The 19,977-nt window shown below is 30.8% G+C and overlaps 1 protein-coding gene across 3 annotated transcripts in view; it reads left to right on the top strand.

The window, feature by feature from the left end:
- The window catches only part of LOC130894017 (otoferlin-like), an 88,825-nt gene that overhangs the window by 34,460 nt on the left and 34,388 nt on the right, over positions 1-19,977 (top strand). For 2 of the 3 annotated variants that reach the window (XM_057800527.1, XM_057800528.1), the window contains exons 6-10: positions 1,862-2,051; positions 3,937-3,999; positions 7,607-7,691; positions 14,739-14,895; positions 16,971-17,157. In XM_057800527.1, the coding sequence (XP_057656510.1) occupies positions 1,862-2,051; positions 3,937-3,999; positions 7,607-7,691; positions 14,739-14,895; positions 16,971-17,157 (682 nt within the window). Of the gene's footprint in view, positions 1-1,861; positions 2,052-3,936; positions 4,000-4,940; positions 4,965-7,606; positions 7,692-14,738; positions 14,896-16,970; positions 17,158-19,977 lie in introns of those variants that run through there. The other variant, XM_057800530.1, reaches the window with a different exon arrangement.

Below are 19,977 nucleotides of genomic sequence, written 5' to 3'. Positions count from 1 at the left end.
AGCTGTAGCATGCATGTTGAATAAAAATTGAAAAAAAACATATCTATCATCTCGGGTAGAAAAGTTGCACCCTCTCAAGTGCGGTGAGAATTTCGAATTTTCACTTCACCTTTACCAAAAAGGGGGGAAAAATTCGCTTATTTTTTAAATGAAATAAATCCGATCTCCTAGACTGGCGTATTCGTTTTTAAAAATTCGAGAAGAATTTTGTTTTCCAATTTTTCCCATTAAAATTTTTTGAATCATAATAGCGGTTCATGGATCCCATACACTCAAATTTTTCTGTTTCATAAACAATTTGTATTTTTTCGCTACCTCAAATAATAAAAAAAGGGATTTCAGTTAAGTTAAGCCCTGTAAGTTTTGAGGGAGATTTGTTAGGGATTTGTTTTTGAGGTCTTATATCTCTAGCTCTGTCTGACTCAGATAATACAAAAAGAAAAATGGATTATATATCTTTCTCTTACTTCATTTGCCAAATCCTAATTTTTCTGAAAATAATCCTTATCAATTTTACTCAGAAATTCTCATTAAAAGCTGCTTTTCGATAGTTCAGGACACAGCATTTTTTTTTTGATAAATTTACATCCAGCTATGTTATATCCTCTTGTTTAAGAATATAATAATCATAAATGAATTTTTTTGTATCATTTTTTCATCTTAAGCTACTTACTCCAGTACAGCATCGAAATTTGCACGTAAATAGAACTGTTAAAGAAACTTATGTTGTTTGCGAACCAAAATAATCTATCAAAATGAACTTGATAATCAATCATTTCTTAAATGTTTATTTAGAACAGAGAGCAGGATTCAATAAATTGTGAAAAGCATTTTTAATTTTTACTTATTTACTAAAATAATAAAAAAAGTTAAATTTTTTCTAGTTGAGATCCTTGCATAAAGTTTCTGTATATTCTATATTATTTTATAGCTGTCTAACTTTCTTGGAAAACACGAGAATATTTAGAGAAATATCAATATGAAATTCAGGATGGTAGACACATTGCGTCCCTCTGACTAGCCTAACCTAACCTAAAATAACTCAGAATTGGTGATATGACTCGATATTGTCGATGAAATTTGAAAGAGATAGTTGCTGAAATTATTTGTCTTACGAAATTATTCATAATATTTCAAATAAGTGTTCTTACATGTTATCGAAAACTCAGAGTCGATAAAATTTTATGGAGTTGATGGATGTAGTAAATAAAAATGCTATGTAGGTTCCAATTCAATTCAATTATCAATAACCAAGTTTCTCTTATATCATTTCGATCGACATTTTTTTCTCTCTTAAGTCCAACAAGTGAAGAATCACTATATGAAATAACAAACGACAATGGACATAGTGTTTGTAATGTGGCTAGATAATTTAATATGCCCAGAGGATGACCAAAATGCCAATGGGAAAGTCAAGTAACAAGTGATCTAAATAAAATAGGACTCTGGGGATGGTGGAGTAGTACCAGAACAAAAAAATGGAGAAAAATAGCGGGTAAAGACAAAAAATGCAAGAAACTTTGAATACACCACAAAAATGAGTCATACAGATTTTGATTGAGCGATTACTATTCCTATTGAAATGCACAACCGATTATATAAAGTCCAAATTACAATTTCTAGTCGCTCTTTTTCAGTTAATTGGGAAGATTGGGACATCTTCTTCAGGTGTCTACTTTGACACGTTCCGTTACAAGTTTTATGCAATTCTACCTTCATTGGATGCGCTGTGCCCATAAAAAAAAAGAATTTTGATTTACGAGTATTTATTGAATATTCTGATTAAATATCACATATTATGGCTTAAATTATATTAAGGATTACATGACCTTGTCTAAAAACTCTGATTTTTGTTTTTCAGAATGAAAGCAGACTTCAAAAGTACAGTAGCAGCAATGTTAAAATCACAAAATTTCCAAGTGTGCTTGACAATAATTGAAGCTAGACAACTGGCTGGAATTAATATGGATCCAATTGTTTGTATCCAAGTGGGAGATCAAAAGAAATATACGAGTGTAAAGGAGAGTACAAATTGTCCATATTATAATGAGGTAAACAATGTATAATGTATTCATTAGTTATATCATCAGCAATGAGAATTATCACAACGATATTATTTTGTGAATTAATATTATTTCTGACATAATTATTGAAGATCTTAATTTTTCTATTTATTCAACTCAGTATTGAGATGTATACCAATAGAAAACTGTGAGCGGTGAAATAACTGCTTCTACATCATTAATTAATGAAAGACGCTTGAATAATTGTAAATGTATCCCATTTTTGTTATATGTATCCAATTGAACTTTAGGAGTAATAATTTTTTCATAGTCCCAAAATTACAATAGTTGGGAATAGAAAATTTTAATTTACTGAAACTAACATTAACCACATTCATTACTGTTTGAAAACTGATCTTTCACGCCACGGTTTTTACTTCTATCATCGATTATCGGTAGTGGGAAAATTCGGCTCCCTCTCATAGGTCGTATAGAACCATCACTATTATTATCGTCAATATCACTATCATTATTAGCAATATCTAACTGACTTTTATCGCAATCAACCTCAGACAAATCGTTTGCATATATATACTCGTATCTGTATTTCCGCGTTGAGATAAATCGTAGTACGACGATTTCTACTTTTAAGCTACAGTACAGATAAATCGTAGAACTACGACTCCCGCCTTTAATGTATTAATCATCTAGAATCCAATATACAACTAAGTAAATATCATGGAAGAATAAACGCATGAAAACTGATAAGTTCTTGAATATCCTGTTTTAAATTTGAAATTTGTACCGAAAATTGAACGCAGCATTCGGAAGCTGTGATCGAAATTTCGTTCTGGGTTAAGATCTGCAATCAGCGTATAGTTTCCAATAAGTTCTAAAGTATCAGGTCGGTTTATGTTCTAAAAAGACTTGAAATCATAATTTACTTTTTTTTGGTAATGACAATTTGCTTATTATATAACTTTGTTCCAATAAGAAAAATTAATTTTTTACAAAATAGAGCTATAAATATATAAATACTTCAATTATTAAGATCTTTTCTATCATTTATATAAATATAAATAGACTTAAAGAGAAGTCGAAACGTCAAAACTTATTTTTCTTTTAAAAACTATAAAAAAAAACTAATTTTGAAACAGAAGAGACCTACAATAAAGAACATTTAGATGCATTATATATATATTCATAGTATTAATGACCTTTTAGTATATTTTCTAAATATTAAGATGTCTGCTCTATGTAGACAGGATCACAATCAGTACAAGACACTTGATATATAATATTATCCACTTCTTTTGTTTTTTGGTGTCTTATATTTCAATTAACTGAAATATTTGGATAATGTATTATGTCCTTTATGACTTATACTAATGTCATATTTATTGAAATAATTCGATAATTGTTGGGAAAATCCTTGTACATATGGTAAGCAAAAATGTTTAATGTTTCGTTTCTGTTTTCTTTTTTAATTGATTGTAGTATCTAGACAGTTTATATTTGGAAGGCATAACTATATAAGAATTTTCAATAGTGTTACAGAGAATTACGATAATAAAATCAAATGAATCATTAGTAAATGATATATTGTTTTTCTCATCACATCTTTATACATGAAAATCTCAAAGTGGTTATTATGCATGAAGTCATAACAGATCAAAGTAGGAAATATCACAAAGGAATGGTTAGTCATGAAAATATGCTAAGTTTGATAGCCTCATATCGAAGGACGTTTAAAAGAACTTTAACAGATTCATACAGTTGTCGCTCGAAAAGACTTTATCACGCTCTTAAGCTTAAGAAATTATATTAGTTTTGAATACAAATTGAATGAATAGATCTGCTCAACCATGTATTGTAACCATATTCTCTTCCCTATACTATCCAAACATGAAATGTATTATTTTTCTCTTTACAGTACTTCGTTTTCGACTTCCATATGCCGCCAATCATGTTATTCGACAAAATAATCACCCTTTCGGTAAGTCAGTAATGTGTTTATTTAAACCTTTGAAATCATTTTGCTCAACTTTCTTATATAATTTCAATCAACTTGAATAGCTATACATCAGGAAATAAAATAAATCTTATCACTATATGAAATGAGTGTCACGTAATATCAAAATTTTCACACAAGAACAATATGATAATGTCAATTAATGAAGAGGAATGCTCCACGATAGAATAAGAATACATAGCTCGGTAAATTGGGAAGAATTGGCCCATTTTTTTCTTCTCTCACAATAAGTTGAGTTGGAAATTCTGGAACCGTTGGTAATACTCATACAGAACAAATTATTCTTTATTACAAATCATTGCTTGCAATTATATGGAAGTGAGCAGTGTGTTCTGTACAATCAACATTTCTAATTTGAAACAACGCTTTATGTAATTTGAACGATTTCAATCCCAGAATTTCTCGGAAGATAGAAGGAGTACCTTTTTGATATAATAACTGTATCAAATCACCAAATTGGGTATATTTGTTGGTGAAGGTGTTATCAGAGGTTAATAATTCATATTTCGATATTTAACTTTAAATTTTTAGCAGTAAATTTGGCTGTAAGAACGTTAGAAGAAGATAAGGAACTATTTGAAGTAAACAATATCTCACTTTTGAAAATCAGTTAAGTGTGAATTTACTGTGAAGAGGGATAGACACATTGATTTTTTTTTAATATGAAGGCAGAATCATCTTAATAGAATGCATCTATTTTTCTATTATTATTATCGGAAATAATGTGACGACAAAATTTTATCATTACGTATTATTATAAATATCTGTGGTGACATGAAAAAACTCCAGATTATTGAAAAAGAATACACAAACAAGCTCAAGCTGAAAAATAGATATGTTTTAGGTTCTGCATTCTGGAAATTTCTTAAGATCGGGAACTTTCGTCGGAAGTTTCAAGATAGATATCAAGACTGTCTATGATGCGCCGGGTATATGAAAGCTACTTTTTTGAAAAATGCATCGTTTATGTGTTCCAAATTGATTTGTTTTTGTGTTCTATCGAAAATATTTTCATAGTAGTGTTTCTAGTATTTAGTCTGGACAAGAACTGAAATATAAATATACAGATGCATTAATAAAAATATATACACACACACACACACATTTGTGTGTGTAGAATGGATAAAACATATTTGTGGCGGTTAAATTTTGTAAAATCTTTTAAAAAAACATTAGATTCTCCAATTTCAAAATTTACTATTCAAATTGACGCTTGATAGAAATATTAACCGTTTTTATTCTGGTTACTATACAAATCGTTATTAATTTTCATTGGTTAGATTATGAAAGACGTTAAATTTGATATTGTTTGGTTACTTTATGAATGAATTTCTCTAGGCTAGGTCGTTATGTATGCCACAATACCTCGCCACTGAAAATTAAAAATTTAGAACGAAAATTAACTTCCTTAATTAACTTTGTATTCCTTCTATATCCTTATAACGGTATCTAATTTTCAAAACTTGTTTGAGATCATGGAGATACTTTAGTTAAAATTAAATTTGGTTTATTACAATTTGATCCACCCTACAAAAAAGTTGATTATGGAAATTTTTAATCAAAGTTTCGTAATCTAACGATTCTAATTTAAATCCAATTAATTTCTTTCAAATACTAGTACTAATGTAACAATGAATGCTATTATCAAAAGATATTTTTCCAAAAAAGTGTATATTTTGTGTTCTTTAAAAGTACTAGTGATACATCAGTTGAAATACATCACATAAGCTTCGTGATCAGGTGAAAAATGTTCCACTTGATTGTTCATGTCACCTGTATCTCGTGCAAAAAATTGTCAAAGTATGAAATTGATAAAGTAAGTTTTATTATCATTGTACCGATTAGGTCCCACACATATTCAATTGAGAAAAAATTCGGGGTCTTTGGAAGTACACCAAAGTTTATCTAGTTATGTTTTCCTAAGTAGCTGAAACGTAGGATTTTGAAGTATCCTGAGGTAACGAATCAGATGAGGTCTCAATATTTCTTGTAACTGTAACTTAAATGTATTGATATGCCTCAATATTGCCCCGGATGAAAAATTAAGGTGAACTTGCACCATAAGCAATGATACTTCATACCAACAGTATATATCGCCCAAAAAAATGTAACGACGTTCACCTTGTATTCTCATCACTCTTGCTTTACCATCATGCATGTTTAGAAAGAACTAAGATCCATTTCTGAAGACTTTAGTGTTCCGATACCAATTTCACATTAGTAGCCTTTAGTACCATCGTGTTTTTTTTTTGAGAGTTCAAGGTAACACCATCAGAGATCAGTTTGGAACAAGTCTTAATCTTATTTATCTCCCTTGAACTCTTCATATTCCAAGAATATTTTTATGTTCTGCTAACAACTTAGTTGGGATTGACATACTGATTCCCAAGAATCGATCTCTTAGAGGCAATAACATTAGGTAACAATCATCTTGGCTCTCTGTTGGTCTACATACTCGTCTTGAGCCTTTGACACTTGGTGTCATATTTAATAACATCTGACAAATGGATTTACACTATTGTTATTTTACACTTTTATAAGGTAACGGTAGAACGCTCGATCTGTGAAATGGACAAACCTTGGCTATTAGAATCAACTAGGCATCCCCTTTCGTATTATAGTATGTGTATATTTTCAGTAATTTCCAAAAAAGTTTCAACTTACTTATCGTGGTATTTTTCTGTAGAAACTAAACATAAAATAATTCATTATGGTCTAGTTTTTCCCGCATATTTTATAGAAAATGTGCATCAAAATAGTAAAATTTCGACAGAGCAAATATGATAGTTTCATTGGCTTATCTAACTGCCTACTAACCGTTACCGACTCTTCTGAACACATTTTTTACACTAACACTCACAATTACACTGTCTGACGCGCGTTTATCTTAAATTTTTGAAGACGATAACTTGGTTATCAAAGCGCACGTCAATCAGTGTAATTGTAAGTATTGGTATAGTGGTAGTGTAAACAGTGTATTCAATATGAATATCACCAACGGTTCCAGAAATTCCAACTTCGCTGCCGACTATGCTTCGCTATTATCTAACTATAATCACTGAAAAGTATCAGAATGTCTGGAAATATCACTGCCAATGCATTCATTCTGTTTTAACATATACCAATGATCTCTATTTTTTACAGAAACCACTAGTCTTTGTAAAGAAAATAAAATTCGGTTCAGTAACTCACATTAAATATTGATTGTTTTTTATCTCTCTATTATGTGAGAGAGAAAAAAACAAAGATAGAGGAATAAATATCGGTACAAATAATGAAAACCGGATTTTGTGTTATATTATTCATCTAGCGCATGACAGCCAGCTCATGAAAAGTACAATTTTCTATCGAGCGGCGATCGACCATCCCGACGATGGATGGCGAACGAAATTTTCACGAATGTTCAGTCATCATAGCAGAAACACTACTATAAAAACAATTTCGTTTAAAACAGTAAATTTCTCTGCACAAATTTATTATTTATAGCATTTTGCAGCAAATGTAATTTCTTTCCTATCTCATTTATTTTGTAATTTTTCGTTATGTTTCTTCTTTTTCTTCTTGCTAACAGGTGTTGCAGTCTCGGAACTTTCTCAGGGGTAAGAAATTTTTGGGAAGCTTTAAATTTGACGTCGGCACAGTGTGGGCTGAACCAGGTACTAAACATTATGTAGATTTAATTATTTTTTTTCAATTATTATATTTAATACAAGATTAAAATTTTATTTAATATATTAGGTTACAGTTGAGTTTACTAATAATTATTTAGTCTATAGGGTGATACCAAAATTAAATTATTTCATGTTCATATACGAGTATAAGCCAGAAAAACACAAAATCAAATAACTTATGATCGTTCAAGAGAGTCTATCTCGAAAGAAAACATGTTCAATGAATATAGTTTGCTTTGAAACGATGTAATAAAAAAATATTGGTCTGGGAGGCAGCTGCTTTTTTCAAAGAATTTTATCCCGGTTGAGTTCAATACGATACGCTATAATCGGCGGCGGTAATCTTGACAAAAAAAACAAGTTTTCTAAAGTTATTTTATCCCAGTTGAAATTGTTATATATTGATGTTCATTAGCCACAAAAAACAACCGTCAGTCGTGCAGTAGAATTTACTTATCTCGGTTGAAATTTTTACACATTATTTCTTATCTACGTAGAAATATAATAATGACCGTAAGCTGCCTGTCTAATGAGGGTAAGACTGATAGTCAGTGCGACAAGCGGAATTTTTTATCTGACGACTTTTCCGTCAATAGTCAATCAGCTGATGGTTATTATCACATTTGTTGAACTATAATATTTTCAAATTTCAAATGACCTTTTCACAATTTATCTAAGGTGTCACATTGTATGTGAAATATAGTATTTATATATTTTAGTCTCGGCTGTATAATATAATATGTATAGTCTAAAACTAAATACTCTCCACAACAAAGGTTCAAAATTTAAAGATATACCTGTAGCCCATTTGCTCTCTCCTTTCAATGAGGAAGGTACAAGTGCTTTTGGTATCAATTTATTGTTAGTTCCTGATAATCAGTTGAAACGTGAAATTTTTACTCAGTGAACGAATATTTTGAAAATACTTTGACCATACCATTTGGTGTATTTTGCAATAGAAAGAATGAAAAAATGAACATTTTCAGTGCTGATACATTGCAGAAATGTGAAAATACTTTAAAAAATCAGCAAGCATGTTGGAACCGGGAATAATAAAAAAAATTATAGGTTCCCAATTTAAGTTCTGCATTACAGTTCACGGACTGCTATTTTAATTCAGCTTTTAACGTGAAAGAAAAACCGTTTGAACTACTTCTCTGAAAGTCTCCAATGTACATTTAAGCATTCAGTGACATATCACAAATTCCAAATTGTAAGCAGATTATAAGATAATAACACGGCTCGTATTGTATCATTCACTAAAACATTCGGCAATAATGATAACTGCAATCCACTAAACTGCACTCCAACTCCACTGCAAAAAATGGATTACTCTTTATTTTCACCTTGTAAAGCTGAACTGCGAACAACATTTTTACGTATGGCATACAACGCTCATCTTTGAATCTATGCTCATCTATCCGTGCTCCAATATTATTGCCCACTGAGAATGTATGTGAGTATAGCGAAGATAAATATTTATTTGTATGGTTTATGAGTGATCAATAATTGCCACCATCCATCACCAGTATTGTGAATTTCGACGAAGTCCTGAGACACATAAAATGTTTTCCTTTCTGAATTTTTGACAATTTATATTAAACAATATTATTTTTTTCTTTGGTTAATATTTTCCCGGGCGACGATGCAACAGAAGCGCTTGGAGTGTGCGACATAACAATTGACTTAGTATAGTATAGTTCCCATGAAGACAGTAATTCATCACATAATAAATACAATATTTAAATAATTATAAATATAATAAATAACCTTAATATATCCATCAAGCGTTAATTTGCTTATTGCTTTCTGAATTCGATGAGTGTATTAATTTTAATATTGTACTTGACCATATTTTCAGTTCCAGATGATGAACACATAAGTATTCGAAAGCTCGGAAACATATTATAACAAAAACCAATATATTGGATCTTTCAGCAAATTTTGGAAATTGTGAACTCTTTATTAAACTAAAAATCCAAGCTTTCGGGAAGTGTTCTTTCCATCATCAGGGAAACTACAATATAAGTGGAGAAATAAAAAAGTCAAACAATGTATATAACATGTGTATATAACATATAACATATAATATTAAAGTTGACTTTGGATTAGAGGATGAATTCCTAGATGTTTTCTTAACAAAGTGAGAAGTAGCAAAAGATTAAGTAGTTAAGTTTTACATTGACTGTGCATGTTGTAATTATTATTATCTTAAAAATTCTTTATTTAATCTTCAAGTAATGTCAATTATTGAAACTGATAATTTAAGATATACATGTGTAATATTTACCGATCTATCTCTTGCCCGGGTTGGAAAGCAAATGACCGGCCGGAAATGTATTAGTTGACATAAGACCATCTATTGTGTGATTTATGAAAACTAATTTGAATCAATTATTTGGTTGCGACTGAATAAGATCGGTTATTGTTATAGCCGATTCTGGGTAACTCACTAGTCGTGTTTGAAGTAAAAATCAACAGAGGGGATTCTACAATGGTCTGCTATTATGCACCAGAATATGAAGGGGTCACCACTACTGATCCACTTAGATCTAATAAAATCGACTATAATAAGTTTCTCATTCACAGACCGTGGTTATTTCCGTGTGAATTTGTAAATAAAAAATATATGTATACCTAGTTAGAATATGTAAAATATATATAAATAAAGTTATAATAGAAAGGTTTTACAGATAAAAGAAGTAAATGTAGACTAAGTCCATTTTATAGACCTCTACTTGGTCTATAAAACCTCATTGGTGTTTTAATATTGGGTTTCAGTCTAAAGAATTGATTTGAATCTAATGAAAGTAGGAAGGAATAAATCTCACTGAGATGGTCTACGTCTGTTTTTTTGTTTATACAATTTTGTGATTGCTCGATGTAAGAAATTTCTAGGAAGGTTCTTTTTTATGATTTGGTATAGTTGTTAAAACGCTTGCAGCATTAAAATCCATCTGATGGTTGGTGTTTGAAAACAATTTCATCTGGGATAAAATTTTTTTTCGCAAGTACCGCAGCCTTACGCTACTAGTCTGACTGACGGGATGTAATTCCTTGAGAAAAAAAGCCGTTGCCTCCCGGACTTTATACATTCGCCTCTATTAATTCCAAGATAAACGAATTAATTTTGTTTGAAACCGGGACATTCAAGTATAACAGTAACATACATTACCCTTAATGCAGCGTATATTTTCGCCAGCTAGTTAAAACGGATGAAAATATTAACGTTCCAACTTATTTCGGTCTTTTCGGAATCAATTTTTAGGTAAAAGAAACCTGAAATCAAGATGATTCATCAAAAATATGAAATATTGGGTCTATCATTTGGCATGCCCGTAACATAATATAGTCATCAAAATTTTTCTGAAAATAAAATAAGGTCTCTTATTCCAAATTTATTACCATATTTATTGAAACCTTCAGAAAACACTGGATGCTCTCCATGTTGAGATTGAGATGAATCATTGAAATGTTGATATTTATGTTTCCATCTACCGTCCATCTACCTAGTACTACATAAACCACTTGGTTTTATTCAATTAATTAATCATTTATAAAAATTCACTCGAAATGACATGATTGATAAAGGATTTCAATATAATGAACTTATTTGCATGTATATAAGTTTGATGGAACGATGTATTTGTCAGCTGGTGAATGAGCGTTTTCGTAGTGGGAGTGTACCAAAATTAAACACCAAGTGTACTATTTCTAATATATTTTCCGAGCTTTCGAATACTTATGTATTCATCATCGGGGAATTAATGCGTGGTGAAATTTTTAACTAAATAATTAAATTGATAATTGATCAGTCTTCCAAGTTTATTCAGTTTTTTTCTGTGCTGTTGTATGTCCAGTTTTCTGCCACCGTTTAGAGTAACCAGTATATCTTAAGCTGTCGTATCATTCTCATTTATAAAGCAAAAGAAATATATCGAATTTCTATACACATAATTAACAATTTAACAAATATATAAAGAATACTACTCAATTTCATCACCTCACATAAATCGACAATGAATGCAACTTTGAAACTATTAAAAGCAGAATGATGCGATGTTAATGGTTATGTTCGTGATGTAATGAATTATTAAATATGTTATTTTGGAGTAACGCTTCTAATCGATTCATGCAGAGCATCCTAAATAATTCTAAAAATTTATAAATTATAACAAAAATCAAAACATTAGCAGGTTAGCTTATGAACACATTATCTGAAACAATAGTGTAATCTGACAATGTTATGACATGCTGAACGAATTGATAGCCTCCTTTAGAATAAAAAAATTAACAGATATGAGCTGGATTTTTAAGAATGGTACATAAATAGTGAAATAAGCGCACCGAGACTAAGGCAAACTGGTTATTCAAGTTTTCTATCTTTAATCTGATCAACTTTTCACTATGGTAAAATGCCACGATCAAGAGTATTTATGCATGTGTTAAAACAGAAAATTATAAACATCCACAACAAAGATAAAAAAATTTCTTTAATTTCTTGCTTCTTAAACCTTTTTTTTATAATTTTATTGATAAATTGTTTTGAGTTCAGGTCTCCTTTAATTAGAACTTCGTATTACACAGAAAAAAATCTTGACATTCCGAACCATAAATACCACATTAGGTCGAAACGTCAATATTTTTATCTATTTTAAAACAAAATCACAAGTGAAGTGACTTGAAATTGAGACTTTTTCCTTTAAAGTTTTATTATTTCACATAGGTATATATACATATATTTATGTTTCTGAATGTTTTTGATTTTAGGTATCTTCTATTTCAAAATTAGTTTTTTTGATAATTTTTTAAAAGAAAGATATAAATAGACGTTTCGACTTTTGATAAGGAGTTAAAAAAGAGTCTGATCTCATCTTTATTTTAAAAATTTATCAAAAAAAATAATTTTGAAACAGAAGAGACCTAAAATCAAAAATATTTAGAAACATAAACATATCAAAAGTTCTAAGAAATTGAGAATATTTAGATGCATTAATATATTAAAAGGTCTAATCAGTCTAAGAAATAAGAAATTGAAGAAATGTAGAAAACAGTGTCAATCATTTGCATGTATGCTTTCAGTTACTTTATGCACATATTAACTTCCATATTTTGTAGAGTTGGTTAAAAATCTTTGGAGCTTATGCTTATGTAGCGTATTTTTGTTAATAATAGTTCATAATTATATATATTAATTGTCACTTATGCTTTGAAAAAAAAAAAGATAATTTATCATTCTCCTATCCTCTTCAAAAGTTTAAATGATTGATTCTCTCAAGATTATCGATTTTATACCGATTTCTGTTAATTCTTATAGCTATGTAAAATGCAAGTTCAATGTATTTTTTACGCCTCAATATTATCTGACAGTTGAAAAGGCGATTATAAGAGGCAGAAAATCACTCTAGAACATATTTTAAGAAAATTATTGAGTTCATTAACAGAAACATATCCAATTAGGCATAATCACTAGTCAAGTTTCCTATCTTAAGTATTTTTCAGTGTTCTCTTATCGAGTTTTCCTGGTGGTATAATGATGTTTCTATATTGTCCAAAATAATTCAAATATTTCAATATTCAACAATATATTAATATAATAATAAATTAATAAATAAATGAATAAACCATGTAATTCTCATTCTTTAAACTCTAGGTTTTTTACAATTCATATTAATCTTTCTGAATTTGTTTAAAAAATGTTTGAGTGAGAAATTAATTTCAACGCAGGTATAAAGAATAGTGACTTTCAGGGAACGAATTATTATACCTTAATTTCCCTTACCATTACCATTCCAAACTGTTTATCAAGAATATTAGTTCATAGAGAGACTAGTTAATTTAGTTACTACTTGTTTTATGGACTGGTTCAAAGTCGAATGCAGAATCCAATCCCCAAAATTAGGCAACATTTTAACCGTTGTGAATAAAGAATCTGACATAGTTGTGCAATAACGTGTTGACTTTAGCCCTGTTAGCTGTTTTGCCACTTCGGCATATAAATATATTTTGTTGAAGTTATATTTAACGTGAAAATCCTTTATAAAGCATTTTTTAGTTCAAATCCATACCACCTTACAACCACCCCAAAAATCCGTGTAAATATCTAGTACCTATGACGTTAATCGTCACTGTAGCACTGCTGAATTTATATTTTGAACGAGATGCCTTTCCTGTGCTAGTGAAACTACCTGTATTTATATATTTTTAATCAATTAAGATGTTTAATTAATTTCTATCATTTTTTTTTGACCATCCTACAAGAAAATAGATAAAAAAAACAAAATCGAATGACTTAATGATGATAATGATGCTCATTAAGCCTTAGTCAATTAAACATGTACGAGTACTTCATATAGACTTACTAGAAAAGTAATTTGATCTTAAGTACAATATCAGGATAATGTAGTCTATTATAGAATATGGTCACAAATTTTTCTAATATATAAAAAAGATTCGAATGCTGAAAAACTTGAATTACACAAATCAAAAACAAAATATCGAGTAAAAATCACTTTAACTGGATGTTTAATGTTTGACACACGCAATTACAGTCACAGCGATTGTATGAAGAATTTCTCAGTGCGTGTCAAGATAAATTCGTAGTTGCTGACGAGTAAATTTAACTGTTTTTCGAGTGGTTAACGGAGCCTACCCTGTATTATTCACATATAGTGGATGATATCTTACCACGAACCCGAACTTATGATATTTATTTTGGGAGTAGCTTGCAGGTGTTTGACGTTTTCTTAACTTAGGATTGGCTCTCAGAAAGCTTGTCGTAAGCTATAACAATAAGGAAGAAAATTGAAAACGCATCATTATCTCTTGTGTTTCTATTTCTTTTGTTTTGTTTTTATCAACATAAATATTGACAAGTAACAATTACAGTAGTGATTAGATATTGGTGGAAATGATATGTTATTAAATTAGACAAATAAATAATAATAATAAAAGTATGCTGCAAATTATCCATAGTTTACACCAAAATATTATATACTCGTATAAATATTCAAATAATTATTATTTAAACAGATCACCAGTTCTATCATAAATGGGCCGTTCTTACTGATCCCGATGACATTGCTGGCGGTCCTAAAGGATACTTGAAGTGTGATATAAGTGTAATTGGTAAAGGAGACAGCGTCAAGGTACCTCCCAAAAGCGATAAAGATGAGGATGATATTGAAGCGTAAGTTGTCTAACTTTTACTAGTTCTCGGTGTTTCTAAAATTTTAAATTCTAAAAATTATTATTGGAGTCTCATCAGACAAGCTTTTTCCCAAATTTAAGTAAGAATTGAAAATTTTGTAAATTCCATGCAATCACGAATGCCAAGAACCGATATTTTTTCAACATTAAGAACATTATATTGAGGTAAAATTAGCAACCCTCACCTTATTTCTTTTTTAATTTATTTTTGCACGCTCTTTGAGGAGAATTTTTTAAACTATCAATGTGTTTGGTAAACTATTGATTCAAGGTAACCGCAGAACCAAAAATCTAAATTACATGGATTCTATTCTGAACATCCAGGAACCCAGAGTTTCACGATCCTCAAACTAGGATATTTTGGATAGAACATTTATCTAGAGGTCTATACTGGAGCACTGAATAATTCCATTTATTCTATTTTTCCACTAAATAAAAAAATGCACAATTAAATTGTCCTCCATGATCCCAATCCATACTGTGTTCATTTGATGTTCTTTTTATTTATTTAAACAGTTTTTAATTACAAACCGGTGGGGTTCTACATACAGTGTATCTTGCTCACATGATTTGTTTTTATACTGATACTAAACTATTTACTAGCACTTATCACTAAAATATTCACTTATACTTAACACACTAATTTATTTAAATGCACCGTTTGGTTTACTTCTCCCCATCCCTATCCCCCACCATGATATTAATTTTATCACTAATTCTGTCCAGTTGTCAGAGACTTTTTACGTACTAACTTACTTTCCCGAATGTTCGATTTCCTGTAAATCTCTTATTTGCCGCGAGCAAACAAAAAGCCCTTATTTGTTATTGCCTCTATAAAAACTGTCACAACATAATGCAAACAGGACCCCAGAAGGATACAAAGAAATGGCCACCGTATAATCCGCGATTCACCATACATACTATAGTTTCTTGGCACAGGGCCGGCCTCAGGTTTTTATGACATGATTACTATAAAAATTTATAATGCATACTTCTTAAAAACATTTTCCATTCATAAACAGTACATCATTTAAAAATTAGGGATTCAGCTGCATTTCGTCTATTCACAAACTACATAACTCGAGGTAAAAGAATTTGAACACGTTGGTTATGGTGATGGTATGAGTGCTCTTTTTAAACTCGCTATATGGATGCTTAAGAGTTCATTTTTTTCAGTGCTTGTTCTTGGATCTTAATCAATTCTATTCAGAATATCTTTTTGTTCTTCAGCAGAAAGACGATGTACAAAATGCGTATCGGTCATTTCAGAATTTATGTGAATGATATAAAATGAATAAATCGAGCTATTGGTTTAGACAAATTAACGTAAAAATGACAGACTAAAAACTTATAAGTAGCTCCACTTTGAAACTATCAAATATAGAGCTTAACATCAGTCTACAGAAATTTGAAAAAACATTGAATAGGCACAAATAAATGTCCAAAGTGACACTGGTCTACCAGTATTTTATTTTATGTCCCAGAATCTATTGGTTCTATGAAAATATTAAGAAATACATGAAGTAAGAGTTAATTTGACGCTTAATTTCATAGAAATATTAACAAAATACCGCCTTTACTATTGCACCAAATTTGGAAAATTTCTATACTGCTTAACTTTTAGAGAAAAAAACTCAATTTTACTCACTAACTTATAAGAGTGATATCTCCGAAGAGGAAGGCTTAAAGAAATTAATTTTATAGTAGTAAAGACCCATCACAATTTTATACGGGCTAAATGTTGTCGCACGAATTTAGAAGCATCCTGTATATATAGAGAAAAAAACTCTTAGTACAAAATGAAGAATCATTTGAAAATCTGGTTCAAAATTTATAATAATTCATTCTAAACTCTAACTGGCTCATACACTCTTTAGAGAGAAGAAGTAATAATTATTTTTGTCAAAATTCTTGAAACTACATCAAAATTACTTCTCTAGACAGTTTTAGAAATCTGTCAATAGAATCAATATTATAAAAATACAATATTAGAAGAGCACCAATTCAATGTTTTTTTGGTTTTCCTTGTTAACATCGATTTTATTTATTTTCTAGTAATTTACTTCTTCCCGATGGAGTTCCCACGGATAGACAAAAAGCTCGATTCATTGTGAAAATTTATAGAGCTGACGGATTGCCGAAAATGAACTCCTCGATAATGGCCAACGTGAAAAAAGCATTTACGGGAGAGCTTAACGACCTTGTCGATCCATACGTGCAAGTATCCTTCGCTGGTTTGATGGTAGGTTAAACAATAAGAGTTAAAAAAAAAATGACATTTTTTGACAACGTATACATTTAAAAAGTTAAATCTCTGAAAAAAAGTTCATTAATAACTGAAATGTAATTTCCTTCCATCATGAAGGCTATAAATTAGGTATTTTTTAATTAGTAAGTATCGTACGTAACACAATGTGGATTACTAAAACGCAGATCATTCACTTATTGTGTTCACGAGGTTTTCTAATGTCTCATCTTGAACAAAAATGACAAAAATTTTTGATGGACGCGATTCCTCAGGATAATATTGTAATGCTTTTCTTCTTATTTCTTAATCATAAAATGGGTGAGATGAATTTAAACACTTACGTAATTTATGCCATCACATTCTCAATTCCTATAGCTAGTAGATATAGTAAATAGGTACAAATAGCCCATCAAACTTTAGCTTGAACAACATATTAAAACAGGACCGACTTAACGGTTTATATTAATGGAGGAGTTTATATCATCACTCTCTCCTTAGATGGAACTTATATATACTTGTACTCTAAACTTATATATACTTGTACTTTTAAATCGGCAACTAGACCCATCTCTGAACTTTCCTGTCTCATGAAAATAAGAGAGTTCCGTCTTCATTAGTTACTAATAACGGGGGGCAGGAGATACCAGTTATTATGTGAACACCGGTATCTTAGAAGATTACCTCTATCATGTTCCTAATGATTCGCCAATCCAACTTGTTTCTTACTATCTTAGTCATTGTCAGTTTCTCCACGTTGGATTCCAAGACAAAGTCTTGGAAGCACTAAAGCACCTCCCACACATCACGGTAGGTTGATTGATCTTGAAATTCGCTTTTTGTTACTAGGTAGAGGTAGGCGTACCGCGAATTGTGTCTGAGTCTCAGTATATTGTCGGGGACTAAAATCTGCTCTTAAAGTTTTTCTAATTGTCAAACTTTGCAATTGTCAACCCTCGTGAAATGTTGATACTGGCGAGAATATTGAATGCTAGTGAATAATGCTCTGGAAGAGTGAACAAATCTTGTCTCTGCTCTGTTTATTACTCATTCCAGAGAAATTCACTATCTGTGTCAGTCTTTCCCCTTTGTTTTCCACCCAATGGCCTGCCCCTCTAGCTTGATGGACGCGAAATTGAGTTTCTTCTCTATATCTCAGACTGTATTATCAAAGTTACCTTTTGCGTAGATTACTATGTCACCGGTATCCTTGACAGACTGACGAGGTCAGTCAACCCGCATAAGAGTACGTCTACTACTAAGCTCCACGGGTATACGACATACCCTCGTAAGCAGTAACCTAAATGGTGACTTATCCTACATTCATTTCCGCTGTTCTAGTAGATAGTATTTTTGCCATTCATGTAGAGGTTTTCTTATCTACTACTCTCGCGTCTATGCTCTTTTGACAACCACGTAGGGTATGGTCAAAGAAGTCTCCTATATCTAAACAGATACTAAGTTCTTTTCTTGATTCGAAAGAGCATTTTAAACACAGTTTGTCAATTATACCAGTGTAGTCTCCGGAGATTTGCCTGTTTGGTATGCAGAATCTCTGTTTTAATGTAGTTGTCGACAGCTTTTTCAATCGTTTTAAGTAAAAATATCTGAGGCTGATTGTTCTGAATGATTTAGGATGTGTGGTGTCTTTCTCTCCTCTTTTTGGTATGAAGTTTACTTTTTCTCTTCTCCAAGGCTCCGGTATTTAGCCGAGCTCCATACTGCTTCTACAGAGGCGGATCAATTGTGGCAGGATTTCTTCCTGTTCTCTTTGAAAAAGAGCTGGAACGATGCCGTCTACTCCTTGTGACTTGAACGGTTGAAAGGTGTGAAATAGTCCATTTTATTTGTTTACTTCTGTCTACGTGCTTGGCCGTTGCCACAGTTTCTCTCATAACTTTGCTATGTTTTTCCATTAATTACTCGACGATCGGAATTCTCCTCCAACTCCTAAATTAATTCATAATATTTCTTTATGTTCTTATCCAACTCCATTTAACATTTGAATTAGTTTTTCAGGTTGAATTAGTTTTTCAGCCTATTCCGGTAAAGAAGTTACAAGGCTTTAGAATTAAATTATCCAAATGTATGGAAATTTTTATCTCAGATACCATATTTTCCAAAACTACAGTATCAATTTCTACCTCCAAGTTCTTATTTTCGACACAAACGAGTATTCCAATAAAACAATTAAATATAAAGAATTACATTACTGAACAAGGAAAATTGACCCTAATATAACACTGTCTCAACCCACTAACGTCTGTAGTCACTATAAGACTTTTCGAAAACTATGATCGGGTTAACCCGACCATGATCTGGGGGCTCCGAAAGTAACCCGGATCACATTCATCGTTCGGAAACTGATTTAAGTTAATCCTTAATCGTTATCATATGATCATTTTTACTCTTGTAGCTCAACTGACGGGTTATTTCATTCGTTTATGGTTTTTGAACTTGAAAAGTTCTTTATTGGTGGGTTACTGAGATTTGGAATTTATATATTTTTTGTATTTTAATTAAACTTTACTGCAAAATCTGTGTGAGTGGTAAATCCCTGCCCAATAACAATTATTAAACATCTTGAATCTATTATACAACTAAATAAATATCATCGAAAAATTAACACACACAAAAGTAATAAAAATCTAAAACAAGTAGATCTTGTTTTAGATTTTCACTGATAATTGAACATGACGTTCAAAAACTATCTACTTGAACTCGGATTATAGTTCCTGAAAAGTCCTTATGCAATCATTCGTAACTAAATAATCAAGATCTTACTAAAAGTGGGTACATGAGAATTCTCTCGTCTTA

The sequence above is a fragment of the Diorhabda carinulata genome, chromosome 5 (assembly GCF_026250575.1).
Source record: "Diorhabda carinulata isolate Delta chromosome 5, icDioCari1.1, whole genome shotgun sequence".
Classification (NCBI taxonomy): domain Eukaryota; kingdom Metazoa; phylum Arthropoda; class Insecta; order Coleoptera; family Chrysomelidae; genus Diorhabda; species Diorhabda carinulata.
Note: the sequence above shows the minus strand (reverse complement) of the source record. Positions and strands in the feature narration are given on the sequence as shown.